Below are 25,835 nucleotides of genomic sequence, written 5' to 3'. Positions count from 1 at the left end.
TTTTTGGGGGGGGGGGGGAGTGGGGGTGTGAAGAGGCTTTTCTACTGATAAAAAATTAGTCCATCAAAAGAATGGCTTAAGCAAGAAATGAAATGAAATAACTGCAATTGAAGTAGATGTCATCAACCAAAAATATTTCAAATGAAGTATGTGTAACAAAAGCATACCAAGGATATGTGGAACCCCAAGTGCCAATCAGTTAGAGTTGCGTCATCAGCTGATTTATGCGTCAACTTTTCAATTATATCAAGATGAGATGATTTGCCTTCCCCATCCCCATCATCTTGTCTGCAAAGTCATAAAAGGAAAGGTCTGACGGCTACAAGTGAAGCAAAGTTGAGAGATGTAGCGACATCAATAACCAAGAAGCAAGGTTCACACTACCAGTGCATATCGCCCTGTGCTAGGTATACCATATAACACCAATACCAAACCGATACAGTGTGTCAATATGTCGAACCAACCCCCATACCAAGCATGCCGACAATATATCAACATGGCAACCGTATGGGGTCCATTACTGAGATTGTGAACCTTGTTAAGAAAAATTATGTTGCGTCTCAGATAGACCTTACAAAATCCTTATTTGCATACTAGTCCTAAAACAAGCTATAACATGAAGATAGAGGCTGTGTCAAGAATAAGTTCCCATAGTTGAGAGTAGGTGATATAATACATGACTCTGAAAAGGCAAACAAATGGGATAAAAAATGTAGGCTGCATAACCTTTCTGATCATCCAATAACTCGCATGCATACTATTCAGTTAATTTCACCTTTTTAGGACTTATGTTTAAGTAAAGTTGCTTATCAATTAACGCCCACTAGCCTCATATAATGAAGCTTGTGAAACTTGTGCCAAGCAGGAAATCATGGTCTGTAAGTTCAGCTCATTAGTAATTTGCCTCAGTCATGGTCCCATACTTTATTTTGTTAATCAACTGGTTGTATGCTTTGTTCGTTTTCACTGCAAATATGTAACTTAACTGATTAATGTGCTGGCATATGTTGATAATTTACTAGTCATGTTTTATTTTTGTAACCTTAACAGCAGCTTTCTTCCTTTTTAATGTCTGATGCGGGAACTCCATTCTTCTGAGCAATATGTTTGTATCTGCAATGAACATACATATAGTCCTTGTGCAAAAGTAACATAGATGTAGCCTAAGGCAAAATGTGGCAACCTGTGGTGATAATCTAATCTATTCATCACATGGACCAAAACACTAGTAATTTGAAAATATCCCAAGTGCCGTCCATGGTTCAAACAAATTATTTGTCTTCTCATAGAAAAATTGTTCATTTTGCGACCAATTGATGACAAAGAAACTAAAATTGTGTTTCTAGGTATTTTGGATAGTGTATGTCAAGCAGAACAGTGTGGTTCTAAATGTTCTACCATACATCGACATATGTACATACACGCATGCATACATTCATACATGTATTATATAGAGGTGGACCAGAATCCGCTCGACTAGACTTTGAAGTTGGATCCAGTCAGTTATGATTTGATGATGGACGTCCAACATATATGTTCCGACCCATTGGATGTAAGCTACTACCTCCAAACTGCTTACGCATAAAAAAATTATGTGATTTAGAGGGCCCTAGCCTATGCATCGAGTGGTAAAGAAGCATGCATTGTTACATGTTATTTGAACTATTTATTTTTTTTATCACTCAATGCATACGCTAGGAGTCTCCAAATCATACAATCTTTGGTGTCTATATAGTTTAGAGGTAGAAGATCGCATCCAAAGGCTTAGATTGTTGCAGTCAGACCTCCATCATCTGGTCAGGACTGAATAGATCCTACTTGAAATCCGGTCGACCAGATTACACATACATACGTACATGCATACATATGTACGTACATACATAAAAAGCCCAACTATTGAAAATCTCTAGGTACCAGCTCATTTTGAAACCTATGGGTTGATACATCAAACAGCTGAAACAAGATTTCATTCAATTATACCTCTGAATCAAAAATTCTCCATGCTGATCTTGAAGAATTCCATAAATCATCCAAGATGCTAGTTGATTGTACATGACCTGATGTCCATGCCAAAGGAGCCTATGCTTTTGCAAAAGACAAACAAAAAAATAGAACTCAGTTCAAATCTTAAATGTTTCTGTAACAAGATGCATGTGTCTGAAACATAAACCAGTCTAATGACTAAATCCAGCATGGAGAACTTCAAAATAAAAAGACAAAGGTTGGTAATCAAACATATAGCTCACATCATGATCCAAGTGAATGTATAGTCAGGTGATGGAAAGGAGTGCAGCTTGAAAAATATGCACCACAAAATGCACAGGAAATAAACCGAATTGCTATAGACAGCATTGCAACAACTGACTACAAGTCAGAAGACGACTTGCGAAAAAATGACAAGGTGGAGAGCGAAAGTACTTTCAACCATGACAACACATAATGTTTAAAAACTTTCACGTGCAGATTACTTTTCATTATTGTGATAGCTAAGAAGCAAGCAATACCACAAAGTATAGATCTCATTAAAATATCAAACGTTCCAGGCAGATATGGCTGCCTATCTCACTAATAGTCACTTCAAAAGAAGGATGCAGAAAACCAATTTAAACATTCAAAAATTGCAGTTTGTCGTATGTAGTTTACATGCTGAGTCCCAGAGGACTCCGGTCCAGCACCAAGCAAATGAGAAATAACATGTTCGCGCACGCATCTCCAAGTTTTCGGGTAATATTGTAATGCATTCTCTAAAAAGAAAGGTAAGGAGCTGGCGACAATCTTAGATTCATCAATTAATTATTATTACTGAACAAGAGAAGCTACTAAAAGAAGTGCTTCATTTTGTAATTCCACACTACACAGCAACATGAAAGTTCAGATCTGAACCCTTCTTGAATATTTACATGTATCATGATCTACAAGTTGCCAAAGAAGTAGTTTCTCTGGTAAGAATATTATGGTAGTTGGATTGCTGGTGAAGGTTACCATGTTTCTATCTGATAAAGTCAAGCTACTTGTATTGTTTTAGTAGCATAAGACAGTGGTATAATCAATTAGTAGCAATGACAATGATGAAATAAGAAACCAAACATTTTTCTTGGGCAACATGTTCAAACAACAAGATTAGCAAAAATTAAATTATTTCTTGTGCATCAAAGTGGCATGTTCAAGAAGTAGTTGGTCTCAAGAGAGTTTTATGACTAACCTCTCAAGCAAACTGGTAGTGTCAGTTGCTAAACCTAAAAAAATGTCCATGGACCAAATTCTTAAGTATTTGTTTGATCATAAGAAAATCTAGACTCTAGAGGATCCAGAAAGATATCAACAAATAGTAGGCTACTTACTGAAGTATTTAAAAATTATAAACAAATCATATTGCATTATTCTAGGTATTATATATCACTTTATGCATGAAACCAGATCAACAGAGTGTTTGGATATCATGATAGCTCAATGATGCACTAGGACAAGGCTTTGTATATAATTCATGGTCATCTAATTGTTGAAGCATTTACTCATGCTGGTTGGGCAAGATATCTAGTAGATGGAAGATCTGCCACTGGGAATTGCAAGTTCATTGGAGGAATTCATCAACATGGAAAAGCAAACATCAAGCAGTTTGTTTAAATGCAATAGTCCAATTAAAGCTTAGAGATGGAAGAGAGTTTGAAGATAGTTAACTATTGTAAAAAACTTGACAGAGTCTAAAGGCAGAAATCCTCTCATAACTTCTCTCAATAAATTGAGCTGAGGCTATGCGAGTTCTAAACTTTATTATGGTAAAATCTTAAATAACCTTCAAGTAACTGTAATGTGACCTAAACCACCATAACTCTAAAGACAAACAGTATCCAAAGGGGAAAGAAACAAAGCCTACATAACCCTGAATTTAGTCATGATTGCCTTAATCAACTGTCTGATGCATTATAAATTCTACAGGCTAAAAAAATATAAAAATTCTTTGTGATGAAAAAAGTGAGAGACAAAAAAGTATTCATCATCATATATAGAGGCTTTTAGGAGAAACTAGTCCATACCTTTGAATGCAAGCTTGCAATTCAGGCACCCCACAGTGGCACCGTTTGTGTAGAAAGTTGAGAAGTTGTCCTCCTCTAATATCTTCACGTTCCATTTCCACGATAAGCTCATAAAGAGGAGGCAGAAGGACCTCGAACTAAGGGAGATTTGACCATTTATGAAGTGGCAAGAAGGTCAAACATATGCATAATCAATAAACTATGAACAGCAAAATAAAATGATTGAGGAGGAAATCACAAGCAACACTGACTCCCAAGACCGGTACTAGCACGTACGCATCGACTACGAAAACCACAAATGACACTTTGCCTTACATCATAGTAGAAAAGGGTTTTGCAAGTATGAGATAGCGAGAATTATCTAGCATACCATAGAGAAGATAAACCAACAAACCAAAATAAAATTGTATGCCCATTTAAAGAAATATTGGCAGTGCAGTCCAAAAGCTAATTCAAGTGGCAGCAATAATGTATATCAAATAGGGCATTTTCCAATATGCATGGAGTAAGTTATAACCATAAATATTATCATTAAAAAAATAAACAATACCATTTTTGTTCCTTTGTTCCATTTGGTGGCCGGCTGACTGCACCAAGGTACACTTAAAAATTTACAGAAGCCCTTGCATGGTCATAAACACAAGTATTTCAACCAAGATATGTCATACCGTACCAAACCGAGCGGTATAGATCATACCGTACCGTACCAATTCAGTACCGATAAACGGTATAGGAGGTGTACCGACACTTGGTACGCCAAACTGGCCCTGTACTGGATGTACTGATATAATAATACGGTGGCACAGGTACGAGACCCAATACCAAGACAGCATATCTTGGTTTCAACTCTACATATCATCACAAAATTGATCCAACTATTGACCAAACCATACATGATGATTTAGACAATATCACTGAGAGAAGTAGATCGCATAAGCGTCTCCTAGCCTAGGGATCGAAGCTTCTGTTTCTATGAGAATCCCACCCAGATGAAAGATCATATGCCAACCATCGCCGATCTTCAGGACACAGCTGTGATCAAAGTTCAGCTTGTCCCTAAGAGTAGGTATTTGATGTTTTAAAAGTTCAACTATATTTTTTTTCTCTGTATATTCTTCAAGGTCTTCTCCCATTACATGAATCTTCTAGCAATTCAATATGGTGTCCAAATACCAAATCCTTATATCAAAAGCAAGTTCATTTATAATCATTTAGCCAGAACCTTGCAAGCAATATTATATATTTTACCAACAAATAAACAATATTATACATTTCAATCAATAAGCTAAGGTCTGAAACTCTTTGTTCTGCAACTTCTAGCCTTTGGGCATAAGAGCAATTTTAATATGGGATCGAGTCCTTTAAGAATATCGTGATATAAAAAATTTTCTCAAAGACTGCTAGAGAAAATACTCAAAGAGTTCCACAATGTGTTTCCTACAAAAGACAAATTTCAAATATAATAATATAGGAAAACCACCTAGACCTAAAGCTTATCCCCTTTGCATTTTAATCATTTCCTTGTGACTCGTCCTAAAACTAGCTTTCCAGCTCTTGTCCAGGTTAAGCGTTAACCTCCTCCAAAGTAAACGAGAATTTAATCACAAATTTCTCTCCCTCACAAAAGGCTAGCATTGGAATTTGCATAATCTCTAGCAAATTCTTTTCCTCCCTCTTACCTTCCACACATACATCTCAACTAAATCTACGAATTCACCTTTTATCATCCAGTAATCAATTTATGAAAAAAATGATTATATAGTTTTTTTAAGCTTAATTATCCAAGACCCTAGTCTCCAAGCAAGTTCTCTCTTTCAAGCCCCCATCTATTAAAGAGTTGCCTCAATGAGTTTCCAAGCATTTAAATTATCCAGCTAATAAATACACTCAAATCCTTGAGATGTTTCAATCTGATTGACTCAAAATATCTCCAACGGCTCCAATATGTTGTAAATTTATGTCATCCCGCTATGATGGTAATGAAGTCAGCAATCCTTTGGTCCACACTACAGCACAATTATACACCATACAAATAGAGTTAAGATCTAATAGTGTGGCCCAATTTAAAGTCCATCATTAGCAACAAGAAACCTCTATCATGATCAAATTCTGACTCTAACCAATTCAAGTGAACCTACTGAAGGCCAAGAAAAGGTCTACCAAATCATTTCCTTACAAACATTAAAGGGTGACATATTATCCCATCGTTTGAAACATGGTATGCAATATCGTACTAAACTAGCCAGTTTGGTCAATTTTTGTACCACATGGACCACAAAGTGGGATGGATTGTGGTCTCAATATGGGAATTTGCTCGAACTAGTGCAAGCCAATAACTACCAAGCCGAACCGCTTAGGCCCTGTTTGGGGGAGCTGTGGACAGTAGAGCTGTTGGAAGTAGAGCTGTTGGAAGTAGAGCTGTTATAAAAAGCTGTTTGCTGTTTGGTAACTACATTTGTAAAGTGCTGTGACACTTTAACATATGTTTGGTAAACAAACTGAGAAAGTACTTTTGTATAACAAAATTACCATAAAGGACATTGCATAATAAAATATAACATATATTAATACATAAATATACGATATAGTATAATATTATTGTAATATAAAATAATATTATTATAATATAGCATAATAGTAATATAATTATTAGAGTTAATTAATTTTTGATAATATAACATAATATTAAATTATTTAACCTAACATATTAATGTATTATGATATAATGTAATATATATATATATATTATATTTATAGTATAATACAATAATAAAGGTATAAAATATTATAATTATTAGTATAAATTAATTTCCCATAATATAACATAATATTAAATTATTTGAAATAACATATTAATGTATTACGATGTAATATAATATGATATAATATTTATAGTATAATACAATAATAAAGGTATAAAATATTATAATTATTAGTAAAAATTAATTTCCCATAATATAACATAATATTAAATTATTTAAAATAACATATTAATGTATTATGATGTAATGTAAAATAATATAACATAAAAGTATAAAATATTATAATTATTAGTAACAATTAATATTATAATATAACATAATATTAAATTATTTAAAATAACATATTAATGTATTATGATGTAACGTATTATGATATTATATTTATAGTATAGTACAATAATAAAGGTATAAAATATTATAATTATTAGTATAAATTAATTTTCCATAATATAACATACTATTAAATTATTTAAAATAACATATTAATGTATTATGATGTAATGTAATATAATATAATATTTATAGTATAATACAATAATAAAGGTATAAAATATTATAATTATTAGTATAAATTAATTTTCCATAATATAACATACTATTAAATTATTTAATATAACATATTAATGTATTATGATATAACGTATTATAATATTATATTTATAGTATAATATCATAATAAAGGTATAAAATATTATAATTATTAGTATACATTAATTTTTCATAATATAACATAATATTAAATTATTTAAAATAACATATTAATGTATTGTGATGTAATGTAATATAATATTATATTTATAGTATAATACAATAATAAAGGTATAAAATATTTTAATTATTAGTGTAAATTAATTTTTCATCATCCGAATGACCATTTACCTCTCTAATAATTTTTCTTGCGGAAGGGAGTTTGACGGCTAGAGTTCTTAGCTCCAACAGATTTTTAGGTTTATAAAGGGACAAACTATGTAATTATTATATTTTAATATGGGCATTTTTGTCAAAAATACAGCTTTCCGACAAAGCTGAAAACAGCATTTTCGGAAAGCTCCAAATTGGAGCTTTCCCCCAAAAGCTGTTTTCAGCTTTCCGCAAAAGCTAAAACAGCTTTTCAGAAATTTTACCAAACACCATTTTTTATCTAAAAGTACTTTTGGAGGGCCAAAAAGTGCTTTTTGGCCCTCCAAAAGCTCCCCCAAACAGGGCCTTAGTTCTGAGTAGTTCCAACACCATAGGGGCCCCGTAGGGGTTCAAATCCTTAATAATTGAGAGAGAAAGGACCTCACACATTTTTCTCCCTCTATTTCAAGGTAAGAGAGGAGAAAGAGAGGATACGAAGAGCAAAAAGAGAGAGAGTGGAAAGAGGACAGGAGGTCCTATCCATGTATTTCTTTCTTTTCTTTTTTCTATTACGTTCCATAGATGAGCAAAAAGTGAAAAAAATGGGGCAAACTTTGGCATGATTTTGTTATATATCGTAGATCTTCATCAAATCTATGCCATGGCATAACTTTTGATTTTTTTAATATTTATTTTGCTTTTTATTAAAAATACTTTTATTAGCATCATGCTTGAGGTCTAATATTCTACTGCTGTCTTTTTTCAAAAAGAAATTTGATTAATTTTGGCATATTAATTGCTTCTGAAATAAAAGCCCAGGTTTAAAGTAATTCTTACATCAATCAGGCTATTAGTGCTTAATATGGGCTAAAATATATGTGGGTACCTTCTATCAAAGGCTACATTAGCCATAAGTAAAATTTAGTTTTCAAGATTTTATCTAAATTAAATATTATTATTAGTAAAAAAATAAACATTTTATTAATTTAAAGAACACAAAATTTCTGGCATGTAAAGATATTTCAAATATACATTTTGGAGCTTGTACCCTATTTTTTCGATAGTTATGTGGTTTATACATACTTTATGTAATTTTAATTAAAAATAATAATGCGATGAAAATTTATGAAAATTTATAGTTTAGAAGTAATTTTGAGGCACCGGCACTTTTTTAGAAATTCTTGAAAAATTTTGATATTTTGAGCAGTTTTAAATTAAAAATTAATTGATCTATGAAAAATCATGGATAATTTGCAGAGGCATAGAAATAATTGATGCAACCTTTTTCTAGAGTTGATGATGAGTGGTTTTAAAAATTTCAGGATAAGAATATCAACAATAGAGTTGAAAAGCAAGAAGAATAAGGAACAAAATATCAAGTGACCGCAAAGCAAGAAAGTAAATAGTTGTCACCAAAGGAGGTGCAAGTGGTGCTCCTCCAAGTGGAGGGGTTAGGGTCACCAGATTGAAGCAGCACCTGGCTGGTAGGTTTTCTAATGTTATGGTTTGTAGAAAACATGCCTAGGAGATCCTCAACAACAACAACCTCTTTGAGACTTCAAGGCAGGGAAGAAGAGATCATAGAAAAGCAAGCCGATTTGAAAATGGTGCAGTCGGGCCACCATGCTACTATCACTCTAGGGATCCAACAGATAAAAAGATCTCCAACAACAATGACATGGAGGAGGCTCAGATTCCAACTACCATCACAGCTAGTAGAGAGGAGCAGTGGCAAATGGACGGGGTGGCCACGCACAAAGCACAATTTGGATCCTCATAATACAAAAGGGACCCCAAATTTGGGTCTGCTATGCCAGATCAAGTTTTGAGGAGGACCCAGCCAATCAAAGTTCTAGGTGCCAGATAGAAACTGTTGCTGGTGGTCCAAACCGAGAACGATTGACACAGCGGTGTGAACGGGGTTCCGTCTGAGTTGTCTTGGTTGGTGTTGGTTACGCTCCACCTTCCACCGGGAAACCTGCAAGCAAGCCTCGCACCACCACTGGGGTAGTGGGGGCCCTCCGACGATCAAGTCAGAGGAGATTGGAGGAGGAGGAGAGATGATAATCGCAAGCAAGAGAGTGCTCTGGAAGATATTGCTTACCCCCCCCTCTCCCCCCAGCCGCATATATACCTGGCTGGGGGGTCTCTCAGGGGGGTTTGTCATCGTGGGGCGCGATGGAGTGGCCACTGACATGGCCGTTACAGGGCGTCGTGGAGCAGCGCTGGGTACGGCTATGACAGGGCGTAGTGGAGTTCTGCTTTGTACGGTTGATACAGGAGATCGTGGAACAGCATCGGATACAGCCGTTGCAGGGAGTAGTGGAGCAGGAGGTCTCGGCGTGCCTCTGGAAAGCAGCCTGTCGTTATCAAGAGATCTCCGACTCGGGGTCGGAGTGCTGGATCAGGGGGCAGCCGACTCGGGGTCGGGCTGCGTTGCTGAGGACATCCGACTTGGGGTCGGATTGCTAGATTAAGGGGCAGCCGACTCGGGGTCGGGCTGCGAAGCCGAAGATGTCCGACTCGGGGTCGGATTGCTGGATCAAAGGGCAGCCGACTCGAGGTCGGGCTGTGGAGCCGAAGATGTCCGACTCGGGGTCGGATTGCTGGATCAAAGGACAGCCGACTCGAGGTCGGGCTGTGGAGCCGAAGATGTCCGACTCGGGGTCGGATTGCTGGATCAAAGGACAGCCGTAGTCTTCATGGGCGCGCGTGCCGGTCACGTGGAGCATGGCGGCTTAGTTCCCCCGTAACAGTAGCCCCCCACTTCCGAGCCTGGAACCAGAAGGGGAACGGGTGAAGGGAGTGATGCTTCGAGATTGCCGCCATCCCTCGGAGAGGCGCGCGCGCTTCGAGCTCCCCGCCTTCTTTATGGCGTATGGCGGTTGTTGCTGATCTGGCAGTCTGAGGATTTCGGCGGACATCCTTCCTTAATGGTGTCGATTCGCCTTTGGGGCGCGAGCGACCCTTCGGCGGCCAGGCGTCCTCTGGCGTCATCGAGGCATCACCCGCCTTTCCGCCTATTTAACCGGGGACCCTCCCCCGTCCGTCTTCCTCTTTACAGACATTTTCGAGTTTCCCCTTTGCGCTGCCGTTGTTGCCGTCGGACTGTTCGCTTGCTTCTCCTTTGACGCTCTCGGAGCCGTTCTTCCTTCTCTTCCGGTGAGTTACCCCATTCTTCTACTTAGGGCTCTTCATACTTTCTCCTTTTGTACTAGTGTACCCCAGTCGTCCCGGTCTTTCCCCCCTTCTTGTCCCCGTCCTGACCGTAGGTTTATTGGCCATTAGGAATGGGCGACGTGAGAGCAGACCACATTAAGTCGGAGCTGGTCGCCGAGGACTTAGACAAACTCGTGGCTCGGTACCACCTTCCCGAGGCCTGCAACGTTACGCTCCCGGGGCCTGAGGAGAGGATGTCCCATCCTCCTCCAGGGAAGATCGCCATCAATGAGGGCATTCTCCAGGCTGGGTTCCGCTTTCCCCCTTCGGACTTAGTCGTGCAGGTACTCCGGGGTTTAAGAGTTGCGCCGACGCAACTGGTGCCGAACTCGTGGCGTGCCCTGACGGTCTTCCAGGTTCTCTGCCGCATGCACGAGATTCCCGCCACTCTGAATGTTTTTTGGGAGTTCTACAGCCTGAGTGGCCACCCCCAGGACAAAGGGTGGTGGTGCTTTGCGGCGCGGCGAGGGTGCGGCCTCGTCAAAGAGGCTCCTTCCTCCATTCACGGCTGGAAGGAGCGTTTCTTCTTCATCGATGTAGATCCCTCTTGGGGAATCAGGGCGACCTGGGAGACGCCGATGAAGTCCCCGATCGGCCTATCGAGACTGTCGAGGGAGGAATCCGATGGCTTGGCCGCCTTGAAGGGGTTGGTTGCCAAGGGCCAGCTCCCCCCGGTGGCCCGCCTTATTTCCGAGGATACCTTGGTGAATGTCGGTCTGAGCTCGGTCCCCACCGACCGTGAGCCCGCCACCATTTCTTTTTTGACTCTTTTCTCCTCTTTCGTCTCGTTCTTTCCTTCGGTTTCTCAGCCCTCGACCATCTCGTTCTTGTTGCAGAGATTGACGACGTCATGCGGTCGGACAAGGGACCGGCTGTTGGTAGGTCGTCCCTACTGGAAGCGGTCCGGAGGAGGAAACGAGCTCCTCCGAGCGGGGCCCCGCCGGCGAAGAAGTCCCGCAAGGAGGTGCCTCCGACGCCGACCGACGAGTCCGGGCCCACCGATCAGGGAGACGCCGTGGGCACGGACCGGCAGCTGACGCTGTATCAGCCCTCCGGTGGTGAGACTGCCGCTATTCCGGAGGTATCATCCGAGCCCGCTCGAGACGGACGGGTCGGACGTGATCGGTCCCCGACCCGGCCTTCGACTCAGCCGGCTCCTGATGATCCGAGGAGGGACGCGCCGAGGCCCCGGCCGAGCGGGGCCCTATCAATTCCTGGAGTGACCCCCGCCCCGAGCACAATCAGCAGGACTCTTCCCCAGGCAATGGATAAGGGTAAGGCTGCAGAACCACCATCCGGCTCCGGGGAAAAATCGGGGTCGGCCTTCACTACCGATGGCGCCCGAAACCTCATCGAAACAGTGCTGCTGGAGAAGGACCGTCGGCGGGTCCGGGAGTTGGGGGTCTCTGACGTCGGGGCTGCCAGCTGTGTCTGTCTCATGTCGGTGAGTGTTCTTCTGGCCGCTTTTCACCATTTATTAGCTCTGTTGTTCTCCGCCTGACGCCCTCACTTTTCCTATCTCTTAGCTCGCCCAGTACATGATCCGTCTAGAGGAGTGCTACAAGGAACAGGCGGGGCTTCTGGCGAAGGCCGAGGACCGACTGAAAGCAGTGGAAGAGGGAGGCCAGGCTGTGGCGGGCAGGACGACCGGGGACCTCGAGGCGAGGCTCCGGGAGGCCGAAGAGCAGGCACTCGGCTTCGCCGCCCTTGAGAAGCAACTGTTGGAAGCTCGGGAGCAACTCAAAGTCGCCTCGGGCCTCGAAAGCAGGGTTAAGAAGGCGGAGGAACGAGCTGAAAAGCAGTCCCGGAAGGTCGCGGACTATCGAGAGAGGTGGGAGAAGGCTCAGCGATCTGCCGACAGCGCCCGCAACCGAACCCGGTCTCTTGAAGCCAAACTGGGCGAATTGGAGTCAGCCTTGGAGAGGTCCCGCGCGAACGACCAAGAGCTCCGTTCGCGCCTGGAGGAAGCTGAGGCCGCTCGCACTGCTGCCGAGGCGGAGCGTAAGGAGGCTCAGGCTAATCTGCTGAGGGTCTCCTCCGAGGCTGAAGACCGGATTGTGGCGAAGGTCTTGGAGGCTAAGGCTCAGATTACGGAGCGAGCAGAGGCGGCGCTGACCGAGAAGAGTGCGGAGATCGGGCGCCAGGCGGTACAGGCTTATCGTCAGTCCGCCGAGTTCACCCGTGATATGTCGGAGGCGGTACGGGCCTATCGTCAGTCTGACGAGTTCGTCCGTGACGCGTCGGACGCGGGGTCCGAATCCTTCATCTTAGGCTTCGAGGAGGGCCTGGCAAGGGTGTCGGCTAAGTACCCCGAAGTTGACCTGAGTGGGATTTCCCTTCTCGACTCCTCTCCGGCGCCATCGCCTGCTGATTCTCCTACCGCCTCCCTACCCCCTGCGGACGAGCCCGACGCTCCCGACCCGGAGGTTCCTCCAAGCTGACCTCTTGTACCTTTCGTTGTCCTCTTTTTTTGTATGTCGGCATTTTGCCAAATTGTATGGGCCTTGGCCCTGAAACAATGAAAATTAATACAAGTCGAATGTTTCTTCATCTCGCTTTTGTCCTCCTCTTTTTTTTCTTTTTAACCCTTGGCAGCGTCTTGCCGACTCCTGACTCTCGAAGTTCTTCCGGCCCTAAGCCAGGCATCCGAGGGTTAGGCCTCAGGAAATTCTTCCGGCGCTAAGCCAGGCATCCGAGGGTTAGGCCTCAGGAAATTCTTCCGGCACTAAGCCAGGCATCCGAGGGTTAGGCCTCAGGAAATTCTTCCGGCGCTAAGCCAGGCATCCGAGGGTTAGGCCTCAGGAAATTCTTCCGGCGCTAAGCCAGGCATCCGAGGGTTAGGCCTCAGGAAATTCTTCCGGCGCTAAGCCAGGCATCCGAGGGTTAGGCCTCAGGAAATTCTTCCGGCGCTAAGCCAGGCATCCGAGGGTTAGGCCTCAGAAAATTCCGCTCGTTGGTCGGCCAAGGCTGGCGCAAGCCAAAGCGACCGGTCGGGGCTTCAGGCTAGTCTGCTCCCGGGATGATCATCGGGTTAGCCTGGCATCCGAGGGCCGAGCCTCGGGAGATTCCGCTCGTTGGTCGGCCAAGGCTAGCGCAAGCCGAGGCGACCGGTCGGGGCTTCAGGCTAGTCTGGTCCCGGGATGGTCATCGGGTTAGCCTGGCATCCGAGGGCCGAGCCTCGGAAGATTCCGCTCGTTGGTCGGCCAAGGCTGGCGCAAGCCGAGGCGACCGGTCGGGGCTTCAGGCTAGTCTGCTCCCGGGATGGTCATCGGGTTAGCCTGGCATCCGAGGGCCGAGCCTCGGGAGATTCCGCTCGTTGGTCGGCCAAGGCTGGCGCAAGCCGAGGCGACCGGTCGGGGCTTCAGGCTAGTCTGGTCCCGGGATGGTCATCAGGTTAGCCTGGCATCCGAGGGCCGAGCCTCGGGAGATTCCGCTCGTTGGTCGGCCAAGGCTGGCGCAAGCCGAGGCGACCGGTCGGGGCTTCAGGCTAGTCTGCTCCCGGGATGGTCATCGGGTTAGCCTGGCATCCGAGGGCCGAGCCTCGGGAGATTCCGCTCGTTGGTCGGCCAAGGCTGGCGCAAGCCGAGGCGACCGGTCGGGGCTTCAGGCTAGTCTGGTCCCGGGATGGTCATCGGGTTAGCCTGGCATCCAAGGGCCGAGCCTCGGGAGATTCCGCTCGTTGGTCGGCCAAGGCTGGCGCAAGCCGAGGCGACCGGTCGGGGCTTCAGGCTAGTCTGCTCCCGGGATGGTCATCGGGTTAGCCTGGCATCCGAGGGCCGAGCCTCGGGAGATTCCGCTCGTTGGCCATGCGCCTGTCGCTTGCAGCCCGACGGGGTTTCTCCGTGGCCAGCTGCGATCGTGTTTCTCCTCTTCTCCAAGCATTGCCTGGGGAACACCAGAAGGGCATTAAACGCTAATTGATGCGTTACCTGGGAAATCGGATCGCCAGTTGCTGCTTGCGAGGAGTGTCAGTTAAGCGGCCGCGATGCGCGCGTTCTTCGAAGCGGATGCGGCCTGGGCGCGAGCGGAGATACGTGGACCTAGGGGTACAGGCCACCCGGAGTGTCCTGCACAAAAAAATGCGATTAAGGAGAATGACGCTTAGGAAATCGCGGGAAGATACGCCTTGAGAGCCGGATCGGCTCCGGATTCAATGCGCCCGCATTTATTGGAGCCACCCGTATCGGAACGACCGGGGGGCCGCAGTTTGGCTATAAATATAGGTGCAGGTGCGATGGAGCCTGCCAAGCCGGAGCTGTTCAAGTTGCCATGGATCGTGGACCTTCTCTCTGGCGCATGGCTGAGAGACTCCTGCCGAAGGAACGGGAGGCGCGCCCCTCGCGACTTCAGCCAACTAGCCGTTTCATCTGGGATCAGCAAGGAGGGTCTCCCCGGCGGAACTCCGCTCTAGGCGTTTCATCCGAGATCACATCTCCCCTCCTTGAAGTTCAGCCTCCCGATTGAGCTCTGCACCAGACGCCTGATCCGGGACCGCGCCTCCATATGCTCTTCCCCCTCGTATTCCTTCTCTCCCCTAACACTGGGGAGGTCCGGAATATCCCTTGGAGGTGGCGTTCCTCTGGAGGCAGCGGGAGCTTCGTCGGCGGCGGCTCCTCATCCTCTTCGTGGGGCGTGGATGGCGCCTCCGGTTGGAGGCAGTGTGGACTTCTCCTTCGTCCACTTCTTCTTCATCCGCGCCGGCTCTTCATCTCTTTCGTGAGACGCCGATGGCGCCTCCGGTTGGAAGCACCCACTTCCGACGGGATTGCAACCGCTTCAGATGGAGGTTTCGGGATCCCAGATCTTCAGCTCCTCGGAGTCTCCACCTCTTCTTTACTTTCTTTACACCCTAATTCCCCCCTGGGAATTCCTTGTAATCACACGAGCACGCCGTTGTAACCAGAAATTATTGAAATGCAAAGTGTTATACATTTTTGAACTGTCTTTCTGGCATCGTCGTTCTACTGGTAATACATCCGCAGGTTAGCGGAATTCCAGCTCCTTAGAATTTCTCGACCATCTAGGGCCTCCAGCTGGTAGGAGCCAGGTCGGTTTACCCAGCGAACCTTATATGGGCCTTCCCAATTTGGCGCTAGCTTCCCACCTTCCGCAGGTCGAGATGCTTTAGCTCGCCTTAGCACCAGATCTCCGATTCTGAAAAGCTTCGGTCGGACCTTGGAGTTGTAATATCAGGCCACCCTCCGCTGATACATCGCCATCCGAACCTGCGCCATTTCCCTCGCTTCTTCCAAGAGATCCAGGTTCCCTCGGAGTTGTTCCGAATTGGCCTCGGGTCGGTGCGCGGCCACCCGAGGTGAGGGGAGTCCGAGCTCCACGGGGACAACGGCTTCCGTGCCATAGGTTAGGCTGAAAGGCGTCTCCCCGGTAGGGGTCCGATGCGTGGTCCGATACGCCCAAAGGACATTCTCGAGTTCTTCGACCCAAGCTTGCCCCGTCCGACCGATTCGCGCTTTGATTCCTTGGAGGATTGTCCGATTTGTGACCTCGGCCTCGCCGTTGGTTTGGGGATGCGACACAGATGTGAACCGATGCTCGATCCCGAACTCCTCGCAGAAGTCACGGAAATGCTTGTTGTCGAACTGTCGCCCATTATCCGAGATGAGGACCCGAGGTACCCCAAATCGGACAATGATGTTCTTCTTCACGAACTTCCGGACTTGCACCTCCGTGATAGTGGCCAGCGGCTCTGCCTCCACCCACTTGGTGAAGTAGTCGATTGCAACAATCAAAAATTTCCGCTGAGCTGAAGCGACGGGGAATGGTCCGAGGATATCCATTCCCCACTGGGCGAAGGGCCAGGGTGCAGTAATTGGTGCCAAGGGGACAGAAGGGACTCTCTGGACGTTGGCGTGGCGCTGGCAGGCGTCGCATTTCCGCACGTGATCCTTTGAGTCCTCCAACAAGGTAGGCCAATAATAGCCTTGCCTCATGATCTTATGCGCCAAGGACCTAGCCCCAGGTGCGATCCGCAGATGCCTTCGTGGACTTCGCTGAGGGCATAGGCCGCTTCCGAGGGGCGGAGGCACCTTAAGAGGGGGGCGGTGAACGAGGTCCGATACAGCCTCCCTTCATAGAGTACGTAGTGGGCGGACTTCATGACGAGTCGCCGAGCTTGATCTTCGTCCTCTGGGAGGATCCCTTCGGCGAGGTAGGCGACGAGCGGGTCCATCCAAGATGGCTCCGGATCAATCGCCATCACCGCTCCGGCCTCGCCGATGCTCGGGGCATCCAGGGTCTCCAGGTAGATCGCCCTCGACAAGTTGTGCGCGTCTGCGCCCACCAAGCGGGACAGCCTGTCGGCCCTGGCATTTTCGCTTCTTGGGACCTGCTGAATGTCAACACTGCCGAGGTCGGGAATGAGTGCTTGCACCTTCCAGACATAGCTCTGCATGGTCGGGCTCCGAGCCTCGAACTCCCCTCGGACCTGCCCGACCACCAGCTGGGAGTCGGTGAAGACCTTCAAACGCCGAATGCCGAGCTCCTTGGTGAGTTTGAGTCCGTGACTAGGGCCTCGTATTCCGCCTCGTTGTTGGTCACTGGAAATCCGAACCTCAAGGCATACTCGGCTATCACTCCATCGGGACTGGTAAGGACCAGCCCGGCCCCTCCACCTTCGGGGTTCGACGACCCATCAATGTGAATCGTCCAGATTGGGAGGTCGAGGCTGGGTGTTTCCGGCGGCCTAGGTTCCGCCTCCTGCACAGTGCACTCAGCGAGGAAGTCCGCGAGCACCTGGGCCTTGATGGCGGGTCGGGGCTGGTAGCGGATGTCGAACTCACCAAGTTCTACTGCCCACTTCACCAGCCGTCCCGCATTCTCAGGATTGCTGAGGATCTGCCGCAGTGGTTGATCGGTCAAGAGGGTGACGGGATGAGTCTGGAAATAGGGGCGAAGCCTCCTGGCCGCGGTGAGCAGCGCGAAGGCGATCTTTTCCGCCTTCGTATACCGCGTCTCGGCATCCCGTAGGACCCGGCTGATGTAGTACACAGGCTTCTGGAGCTTTGCCTCTTCCCGAACCAGTACTGCGCTGACTGCGGTTGGGGAGACCGCCAGATAGAGGTAGAGCATCTCCCCCTCTTGCGGCTTGGACAGCAGGGGAGGAGACGCCAAGTACTCCTTGAGTTGGTCGAATGCCACTTGACATTCGGCCGCCCAAAGGAAGTCTTTCGGGCGCTTCAACACCTTGAAGAACGGTTGGCAGCGTTCGGCCGATTTTGCCACAAATCGTCCGAGCGCGGCGACCCTTCCAGCGAGCTCCTGAACCTCCTTCACTTTGGTCGGAGGGGACATATCTTGGATGGCCTTGATTTTGTCAGGGTTGGCTTCGATCCCCCGCTGGTTGACAATAAAACCGAGGAACCTCCCGGCCGAAGCGCCAAAGGCGCACTTCGCGGGGTTCAGCTTCATGCGAAACTTCCGCAGGGTGGCAAAAGTCTCCTCCAGATCCGCGATGTGCTGGTCGGCATGGCGGCTCTTCACCAGCATATCGTCCACGTACACCTCCATGTTCCGGCCGATTTGCCCTTTGAAGATTTTGTTGACGAGGCGCTGGTAAGTGGCGCCAGCATTCTTCAGACCAAAGGGCATTACCTTGTAACAGTACAGCCCCCGGTCTGTTATAAAGGCAGTTTTCTCCTCGTCCTGTGGAGCCATCATTATTTGGTTGTAGCCGGAGAAGGCGTCCATGAAAGACAGCAGCTGATATCCGGAAGTCGCGTCGACCAGTTGGTCTATCCGTGGAAGCGGAAAGCTATCCTTGGAGCACGCCTTGTTCAGGTCGGTGTAGTCGACGCACATCCTCCACTTCCCGATCGCCTTCCGGACAAGTACGACATTTGCCAGCCATTCGGGGTAGCTGACCTCCCTTATGAATCCTGCCTCCAAGAGCTTGTCTACCTCCTGGTCGACCACTCGGATCCGATCCGGGGCACAGTGTCTCTTCTTCTGCTTTACTGGTCGGTGGGTTGGGTCGACGTTGAGGGCGTGAGAAATGACCTCCGGGTCGATCCCAGGTACATCGGCCGCCGACCAGGCAAATACATCAGCATTGGCTCGGAGGAATTCCACTAACCTGAGCCGAGCTTCCGAGTCGAGGTTGGCACCGACCCGGACCGTACGGTCCGGGCGACCCTCTTCAAGGGGAACTTCGATCACACCCTCGGCCGGCTCCCCGTGCCGCAAAGCCACCTCGTCTCTGGCGTCAAGGGACTCGACGCTTAGGGCCTCCACGGGCTTCTTCCCTTTGAGAGTTGCTAGGAAACATTGCCGTGCGGTCGGTTGGTCACCTCGGACCTCTCCAATCCCGGCCGCCGTGGGGAACCGCATTAGCAAATGGTATGTAGAGACTACCGCGCGAAGGGCGTTCAGTCCGGGTCGTCCGAGGATAGCGTTGTAGGCCGAGGGAACACGGACGACCAAGAACCCGAGCCGCACCGTGGCTTCTGCGGGTGCAACGCCCGCAGTCACAGGCAGCTCAATGACACCTTCGGCCGAGATAGCGTCTCCAGTGAATCCTATGAGGGGGGTGGATGTTTTGTGCAACACTTGTCGGGACAAGCTCATCTTTTGGAAGGCCTCGTAAAACAAAATATCAGCTGAGCTTCCACTATCCACAAGAACACGCCTTACATCATAGTTCGCCATGGTGAGGGAGATCACCATGGCATCATCATGGGGGGTCTGAACCCCCTTTACATCCTCATCACAAAAAGTGATTACATTTCCGACCCGCTGCCTCTTCGCGACGGCCACCCCTGATGCTTCCACCGAGCCCCCTGCGTTCCTCACGGGCCGAGAGCAGCCCCCAGTGATGGTGTGGATCACGCCCGCGACGGGTCGATTCTGCTCCCGAGGCTCCTGAGGGGCCGGGTCGGCCGGACGCGGGTCTGCGGGGGGACGTCGGTCGTTTACATATCGACCGAGACGCCCTCGGCGGATGAGAGCCTCGATCTCGTCCTGAAGCTGGAAGCAGTCTTCGGTGTCGTGGCCGTGGTCTCGGTGGTACTCACAGTACGCTCGAGAGGGCCTCCTCCCAGGGATTTTCTTCATCTGCCTCGGGACCGGGAGGTTCTCCCGCCCCTTGACCTCCATAAGGATCTGGGCCCGGGGGGCCAGGAGTGGGGTGTACCGGTTGAAGCGTCGGTGCGGAGAACGAGGGCGTGGGGCGCCGTGGTTCCTCGCCGGTGACGGGCTTCTGCGCCGATGTTGAGGCGTCGGGCTCCTCCTCTGGGGTGCCTCTTTTCGCCTTTTCTTCCCGAGCTTTAGCGGGGCCTCGGCGGCCTCCTTGTTCCGGTGGGCGGCTGCCTCCTCGGCGTCTGCATACTGGTTCGCCCGAGACAACAGCTCCGGGAAGCTCCGCGGCAGGCGTTTGTCCAGGGAGAAGGTGAGTCTGCCCTTCCGGAAGCCACGCTTCAGGGCTGAGAGAGCCACCTCCTGGCTCAGGTTCCGGACCTCCAATGTAGCCTTGTTGAAGCGGGTAAGGTAATCCCGCAGGCTTTCTCCCTCGTTTTGCCGGACATCAAAGAGGGAGTCGGAAACCAATCGCCGCCGGCTACTGACGGCGAAATGGCTGATGAAGAGGCGAGTGAACTGGTCAAAGGACTGGATAGAGTCAGCCTCCAGACCGGCGAACCACGCCCTGGCTGGGCCACGGAGGGTCGCCGGGAAGGCCTTGCAGAGGAGAGGATCTGATGCTCCATGGAGGAGCATAAGAGTCCTGAAACTCTCCACGTGATCCCGCGGGTCCGCCGCCCCGTCATAGGGCTCGATCGCCGGCATTTTGAATTCCGGCGGATTTGGAGTCCGCAGGATCCTCGAGGCAAGCGCCGGTTGGGAGGAGATCTCCAAGTCGGCGAAGGGATCTTTAGAGTGGCCCTTCAGGACCTGGAGTTGTCGGTGGAGATCGTCCACCCGCCGGTCCAGGGAGCGCGACTGATGGGTGGAGGACAAGGAGCACCGAGAGGGGGACCGACTGGAGCGCGGGTTCCTTGAGGACTGGGGGGTCTGGGAACGCGCCCGGGCCCGCCTCTTGTACCCCGCGCAGCTTCGATGGGACGGTCCCGGCAGAATGGACCGTGCTCGAGAATCTCCCTCGCGCCGGCGCTCCTCCCCATGGGAGAGGAAGGAGCGCGGGTTAAGGAGGACAGGTGAGCACTCAGGGAGCAGCGGCTCCTGGGCCCGCTGCGGCGCCCGAGACATCACACCCTGCAGGTTCTGCTCCGCCTCCGCGAGGGTGCGGACCTGCTGGGCTAACTGGTCGAACTGAGCGGCTTCGACCATTTGAATCGGGGGTGGAACGGTGGAGTGTTGCTGAGAATGTGTTGGAGACGCAGCGGCCTCCCGGCCGGAGGCGCGAGAGGCCCCGCGACCGGAGGCATTGGAAGCTCCACGACCACCTCGCCGTGCCATTACGATCGCTCTGAGATCAGTCCCTTCCTCTAGCGCCAACTGTTGCTGGTGGTCCAAACCGAGAACGATTGACACAGCGGTGTGAACGGGGTTCCGTCTGAGTTGTCTTGGTTGGTGTTGGTTACGCTCCACCTTCCACCGGAAAACCTGCAAGCAAGCCTCGCACCACCACTGGGGTAGTGGGGGCCCTCCGACGATCAAGTCAGAGGAGATTGGAGGAGGAGAGATGATAATCGCAAGCAAGAGAGTGCTCTGGAAGATATTGCTTACCCCCCCTTCTCCCCCCAGCCGCATATATACCTGGCTGGGGGGTCTCTCAGGGGGGTTTGTCATCGTGGGGCGCGATGGAGTGGCCACTGACATGGCCGTTACAGGGCGTCGTGGAGCAGCGCTGGGTACGGCCATGACAGGGCGTAGTGGAGTTCCGCTTTGTACGGTTGATACAGGAGATCGTGGAACAGCATCGGATACAGCCGTTGCAGGGAGTAGTGGAGCAGGAGGTCTCGGCGTGCCTCTGGGAAGCAGCCTGTCGTTATCAAGAGATCTCCGACTCGGGGTCGGAGTGCTGGATCAGGGGGCAGCCGACTCGGGGTCGGGCTGCGTTGCTGAGGACATCCGACTTGGGGTCGGATTGCTAGATTAAGGGGCAGCCAACTCGGGGTCGGGCTGCGAAGCCGAAGATGTCCGACTCGGGGTCGGATTGCTGGATCAAAGGGCAGCCGACTCGAGGTCGGGCTGTGGAGCCGAAGATGTCCGACTCGGGGTCGGATTGCTGGATCAAAGGACAGCCGACTCGAGGTCGGGCTGTGGAGCCGAAGATGTCCGACTCGGGGTCGGATTGCTGGATCAAAGGACAGCCGTAGTCTTCATGGGCGCGCGTGCCGGTCACGTGGAGCATGGCGGCTTAGTTCCCCCGTAACAGAAACCATCCATGTTCAAGGCCTTCAATGGTAGAAAAGGCAAGAAGAGTAGAGATTTGTCAAGATCAAGAGCGAGCATTATAGATTTGGATCCATATACCTTCCTAAGTAAATACAGAATGCAACAAATAATTAATAGCATGTTGAAGAAGAATGATACGTGGAGGACTAATGGTAAGTCATTCCACTTTAGCCATGTCCCAGCAAATGTCACAAGCAACATCTACTAGAATTGCATCTGATATTCTTTCTTTCTTCATAGGCACAAAATAAGTTCCCTAAAAACTTTATCATAAGCAATTTCTAAACCACTAAATTCAGTGCGTAGGTTCTTCCTCTTCTCTTGAAACTCTTGTCAAACAACCCCTATCCAACATGACCCAATCAGCTATAATATTAGGCACATCCCATTGTACTATACATGCATGCCTTTGAAATGTTTTTTCCCCTTTTGGATCAAACATTCATAAGAATGCCTGTTTTACTCCACTGCATGTTTTTTTCCTACAAATATTTAAAAGAGAATCTTAAGATTGTCCTGTTAGATGATCCAAACAACGGAAAGGAAAATAAAATGTAATAAGGCTAATATTCATTTTTAAGCAATAAATCAAGAGCTGTCATTGCCATCAATACCTGCTCAAGAAATAATGAAAAAAGGGGAAGAAAGGAAAGAAAGAAGTTTCAAGTTTACCAGCTTATGAAAATTCATACATCAACAAACCTTGTTGAGGCCTTGAGTTACGGTTGCCAGAATGGGCAAGGGATCTGACAACAAATTCTGCTCAACTTGCAGAACAGCAGACCTATAAACCGATAAAATCTCAACAATGCCATTGGCAATCGCCCTCCGATAAACACTTCCCTTCTTTGCTTTTCCTTTCTGGGTCTCATAAGTTCCATGTAAAGGAACATCTGTTGCTGAATGTGCTGAACTTAAATTGCGGGATCTTTTTGCAAAGCAATCAAGTTCCTTATAGTAGAAGCCTAATGGTATGAGCCTTTCAATAACACTCCTGTACATCAGCATGCTGTTACATGATTAGAGAAGGTATATACGAACCATCTCATTGGATCCATCACTAATTAACAGAACATTAAAGCTCAATTCACAAAGAATGTGAATAAATATCAATAACAGTTACAAAAGTTCCTACATAAATAGGAGTTAATTTTGATGTTAATCTATATAGATTAATATATGCACCTCTTAATGTACAATCACTATTAAAAAAATCAATACAATAACGATAAAAAACTCTGGTTGACAATCACATATTTGGTCAAAATTTCAATACATAGGCCTTCACCTCAGACATGTAAAATTTTTTTAATTTTTTATGGAGTGACCGCTTGAATTATTATTTGTTGAATGAAAACAAGAAATCAATTTCAACTATTTAAAAAGCCAAACTGAGTGCAGCACCTTTTTGAAAAAAAAGGAAAATCCTAAAAGGTGAAGCATTTCACCACAAATAATGCCGTAGCTCTTTCACCTTATAGATACCAGCTACCCCGCAAAACCCCAAACCACAGCATACACTTCAATTAATTCCTCTCACCAAACCAACTGATGCCCTTCTATTTAGAAATCCTTAAGAGGAAAAGAAAAAAAATCGTTCGATCATGGTCTTTCACCATCAACAACGCTAGCAAGGCTTTTTCCCTTTTGATGCCAGCTCCCCACAGAAGCCCCAAAATGTACTACATTCTCGAATCGATTCAAAATGTGCTACATTCTCGAATCGAATCATCGCACCATACAAAGAAAATCGTCGTTCTAATTTTTTCAAAAAAAACAGAGAGAGAGATAAAAGATCGGAAAAGGAGATCATAAAACTCGAGATATTTAAATGTAAACAAGAAAACAACGAACCGATTAATATCTAGATTCCACCACTCACAAAACCCCAGAAACCCCAGGATACTTTGTCCAATTAGGAAGGAAACGGAGAGAGAGAACCATGGGGAAGAGAAGAGAGAGGGATCGCAGACCTCTCGGAGGTTTGGATGAACGAGAGATCGGGAGCGAGCTTGAAGGTGGGCTCGTCAAGGATCTGGGAAGGATCGGCGAGGCCTAGGGTTTCGACGCGCTCCCGCTCGTCGATGACGAAATCCCCTGTGTAGCCGAGGAGCGCGAGGAGGAGCTCGTGCAGCATCTCGCTCTCGCTGCCTGCTTTCTCCCTTCAGCGGGAAGTTGCCATGGGGAAGGGAGCGGGCGGCATTTTACTTCGAGATTTTCTCCCGAAGCGAAACCACCCGAGGAGGTAGAAAACGGGTCGGATCACGGTATACCTTATTGGCCCGAACCGGTACAGAGCATACTATATTATATAATTATATCAATCCGGTGCTAGTAACCAATATAAATGCCGATATTGTTAGCAATATATCTCTTAACTAAATAAATAAATTTCTAAATTCAATTAATAAAAAATTTTAAAGAAAATAATATACATGCATATCATTCGGCATCCAAATAATTCTATTTTAATACAAAATAAATCTATTCTAGCACAAAATAAATCTATGCATTTAATAAGTTTATATTATAGAATTTCAAATCCTACCAATCTACTAATATTAAATTAAAAATAAAGGTAGAAGAAAGTAGCCTGATTGAAAGCAGGTCGAAGCGCGTAGACGCTGTCCCAAAGAAGTATTTGCCCCCACGTACGGGTCACCCGGCAATCCTTCTCGGAGATACGACGACCCTACAACCTCTTCTTCGGCACGTCTCGGAAGAAGTCAAAACGAATCCGATCGGACTTGCAGATCCAGCAAAGAGCAGTATGAAAAGAATAAAATAAAACTGAATAAAAATGTAAAAATGAAAATCGGAAGTGGCTAAGGGGAAGAAGAATTTCTCCAGAGTTTTTCCACTATTTTTCTATATTTTTTTTTCGTACTCTTAAAGAGATGAAATGGAGGGGTTTATATAGGGATTTAATCGGGGCCAATATGGTCTTTTCGGCGGACGCGTCCGCGCCTTCCGCGGACGCGTTCGCGCTCTTCTCGCGAACGTGGGCAACGTGCGCCAACGGGCGCACGCGTCCCATTTAATGCAAACGAAAACGCCAACGGGCGTTTTCGTTTTCAAACGAGCACGCGGCCGCGGCCGTTTCCAAAATCAAATGCGTAACGCCCGCTCGGCGTTACCTTTTTTTTGTCTCAAACACGCACGCGGCCAAATTTCGGGCCGCGTGCGCATTTAAATTTTTCCTAACAATCCCCCACAAAAATTTAAATAATTTTAAAATCAAAATAAAATGCTGGATATCTTATATTATGTAATAGGTGTAGGTACCTTTCGGTTTGAACCTTCACTTAGTGACAATTGATTACATCTGTGGAGCCAAGGTGGTCTTAACCTTGAACCTCGGTCCATGGCTCAGATTAAATCAACAGCACACATAATATAGCCCGATCTGGGTTCTAAGCGGGTTGCGCTATTATGGCCATGCGCAGGTATCTATCATGTGCTTTTTAGGGAATCGCCCATTTCCCATAATCGCGGCCTCACGATTGCACATATAGGTGAGTCCTAATAAGGAAGCTCCTGCCTCTTGGGTCTCGGACTCATTAAGAGTTATACAAACGAACTCATCCTACCGCTTGCTTTTATGAGCACT

The 25,835-nt window shown here is 47.5% G+C and overlaps 1 protein-coding gene across 3 annotated transcripts in view; it reads right to left on the bottom strand.

The window, feature by feature from the left end:
- The window catches only part of GCP4 (GAMMA-TUBULIN COMPLEX PROTEIN 4), a 41,259-nt gene extending 16,787 nt beyond the window's left edge, over window positions 1-24,472 (bottom strand). Inside the window, exons 1-5 of one of the 3 annotated variants that reach the window (XM_039120120.3) lie at window positions 24,199-24,472; window positions 22,928-23,219; window positions 4,035-4,171; window positions 1,981-2,079; window positions 168-288 (exon numbers count right to left, since the gene is read on the bottom strand). In XM_039120120.3, the coding sequence (XP_038976048.2) occupies window positions 168-288; window positions 1,981-2,079; window positions 4,035-4,171; window positions 22,928-23,219; window positions 24,199-24,362 (813 nt within the window). In that variant the 5' untranslated portion in view covers window positions 24,363-24,472. Of the gene's footprint in view, window positions 1-167; window positions 289-1,980; window positions 2,080-4,034; window positions 4,172-22,897; window positions 23,220-24,198 lie in introns of those variants that run through there. The other 2 variants (XM_088711106.2, XM_088711105.2) reach the window with 2 other exon arrangements.
- Between the last annotated feature and the right edge of the window lie 1,363 nt (window positions 24,473-25,835).

This window comes from Phoenix dactylifera, chromosome 14 (assembly GCF_051530095.1).
Source record: "Phoenix dactylifera cultivar Ajwa chromosome 14, Ajwa_hap1_PhDact_Kaust_v1.1, whole genome shotgun sequence".
Classification (NCBI taxonomy): domain Eukaryota; kingdom Viridiplantae; phylum Streptophyta; class Magnoliopsida; order Arecales; family Arecaceae; genus Phoenix; species Phoenix dactylifera.
Note: the sequence above shows the minus strand (reverse complement) of the source record. Positions and strands in the feature narration are given on the sequence as shown.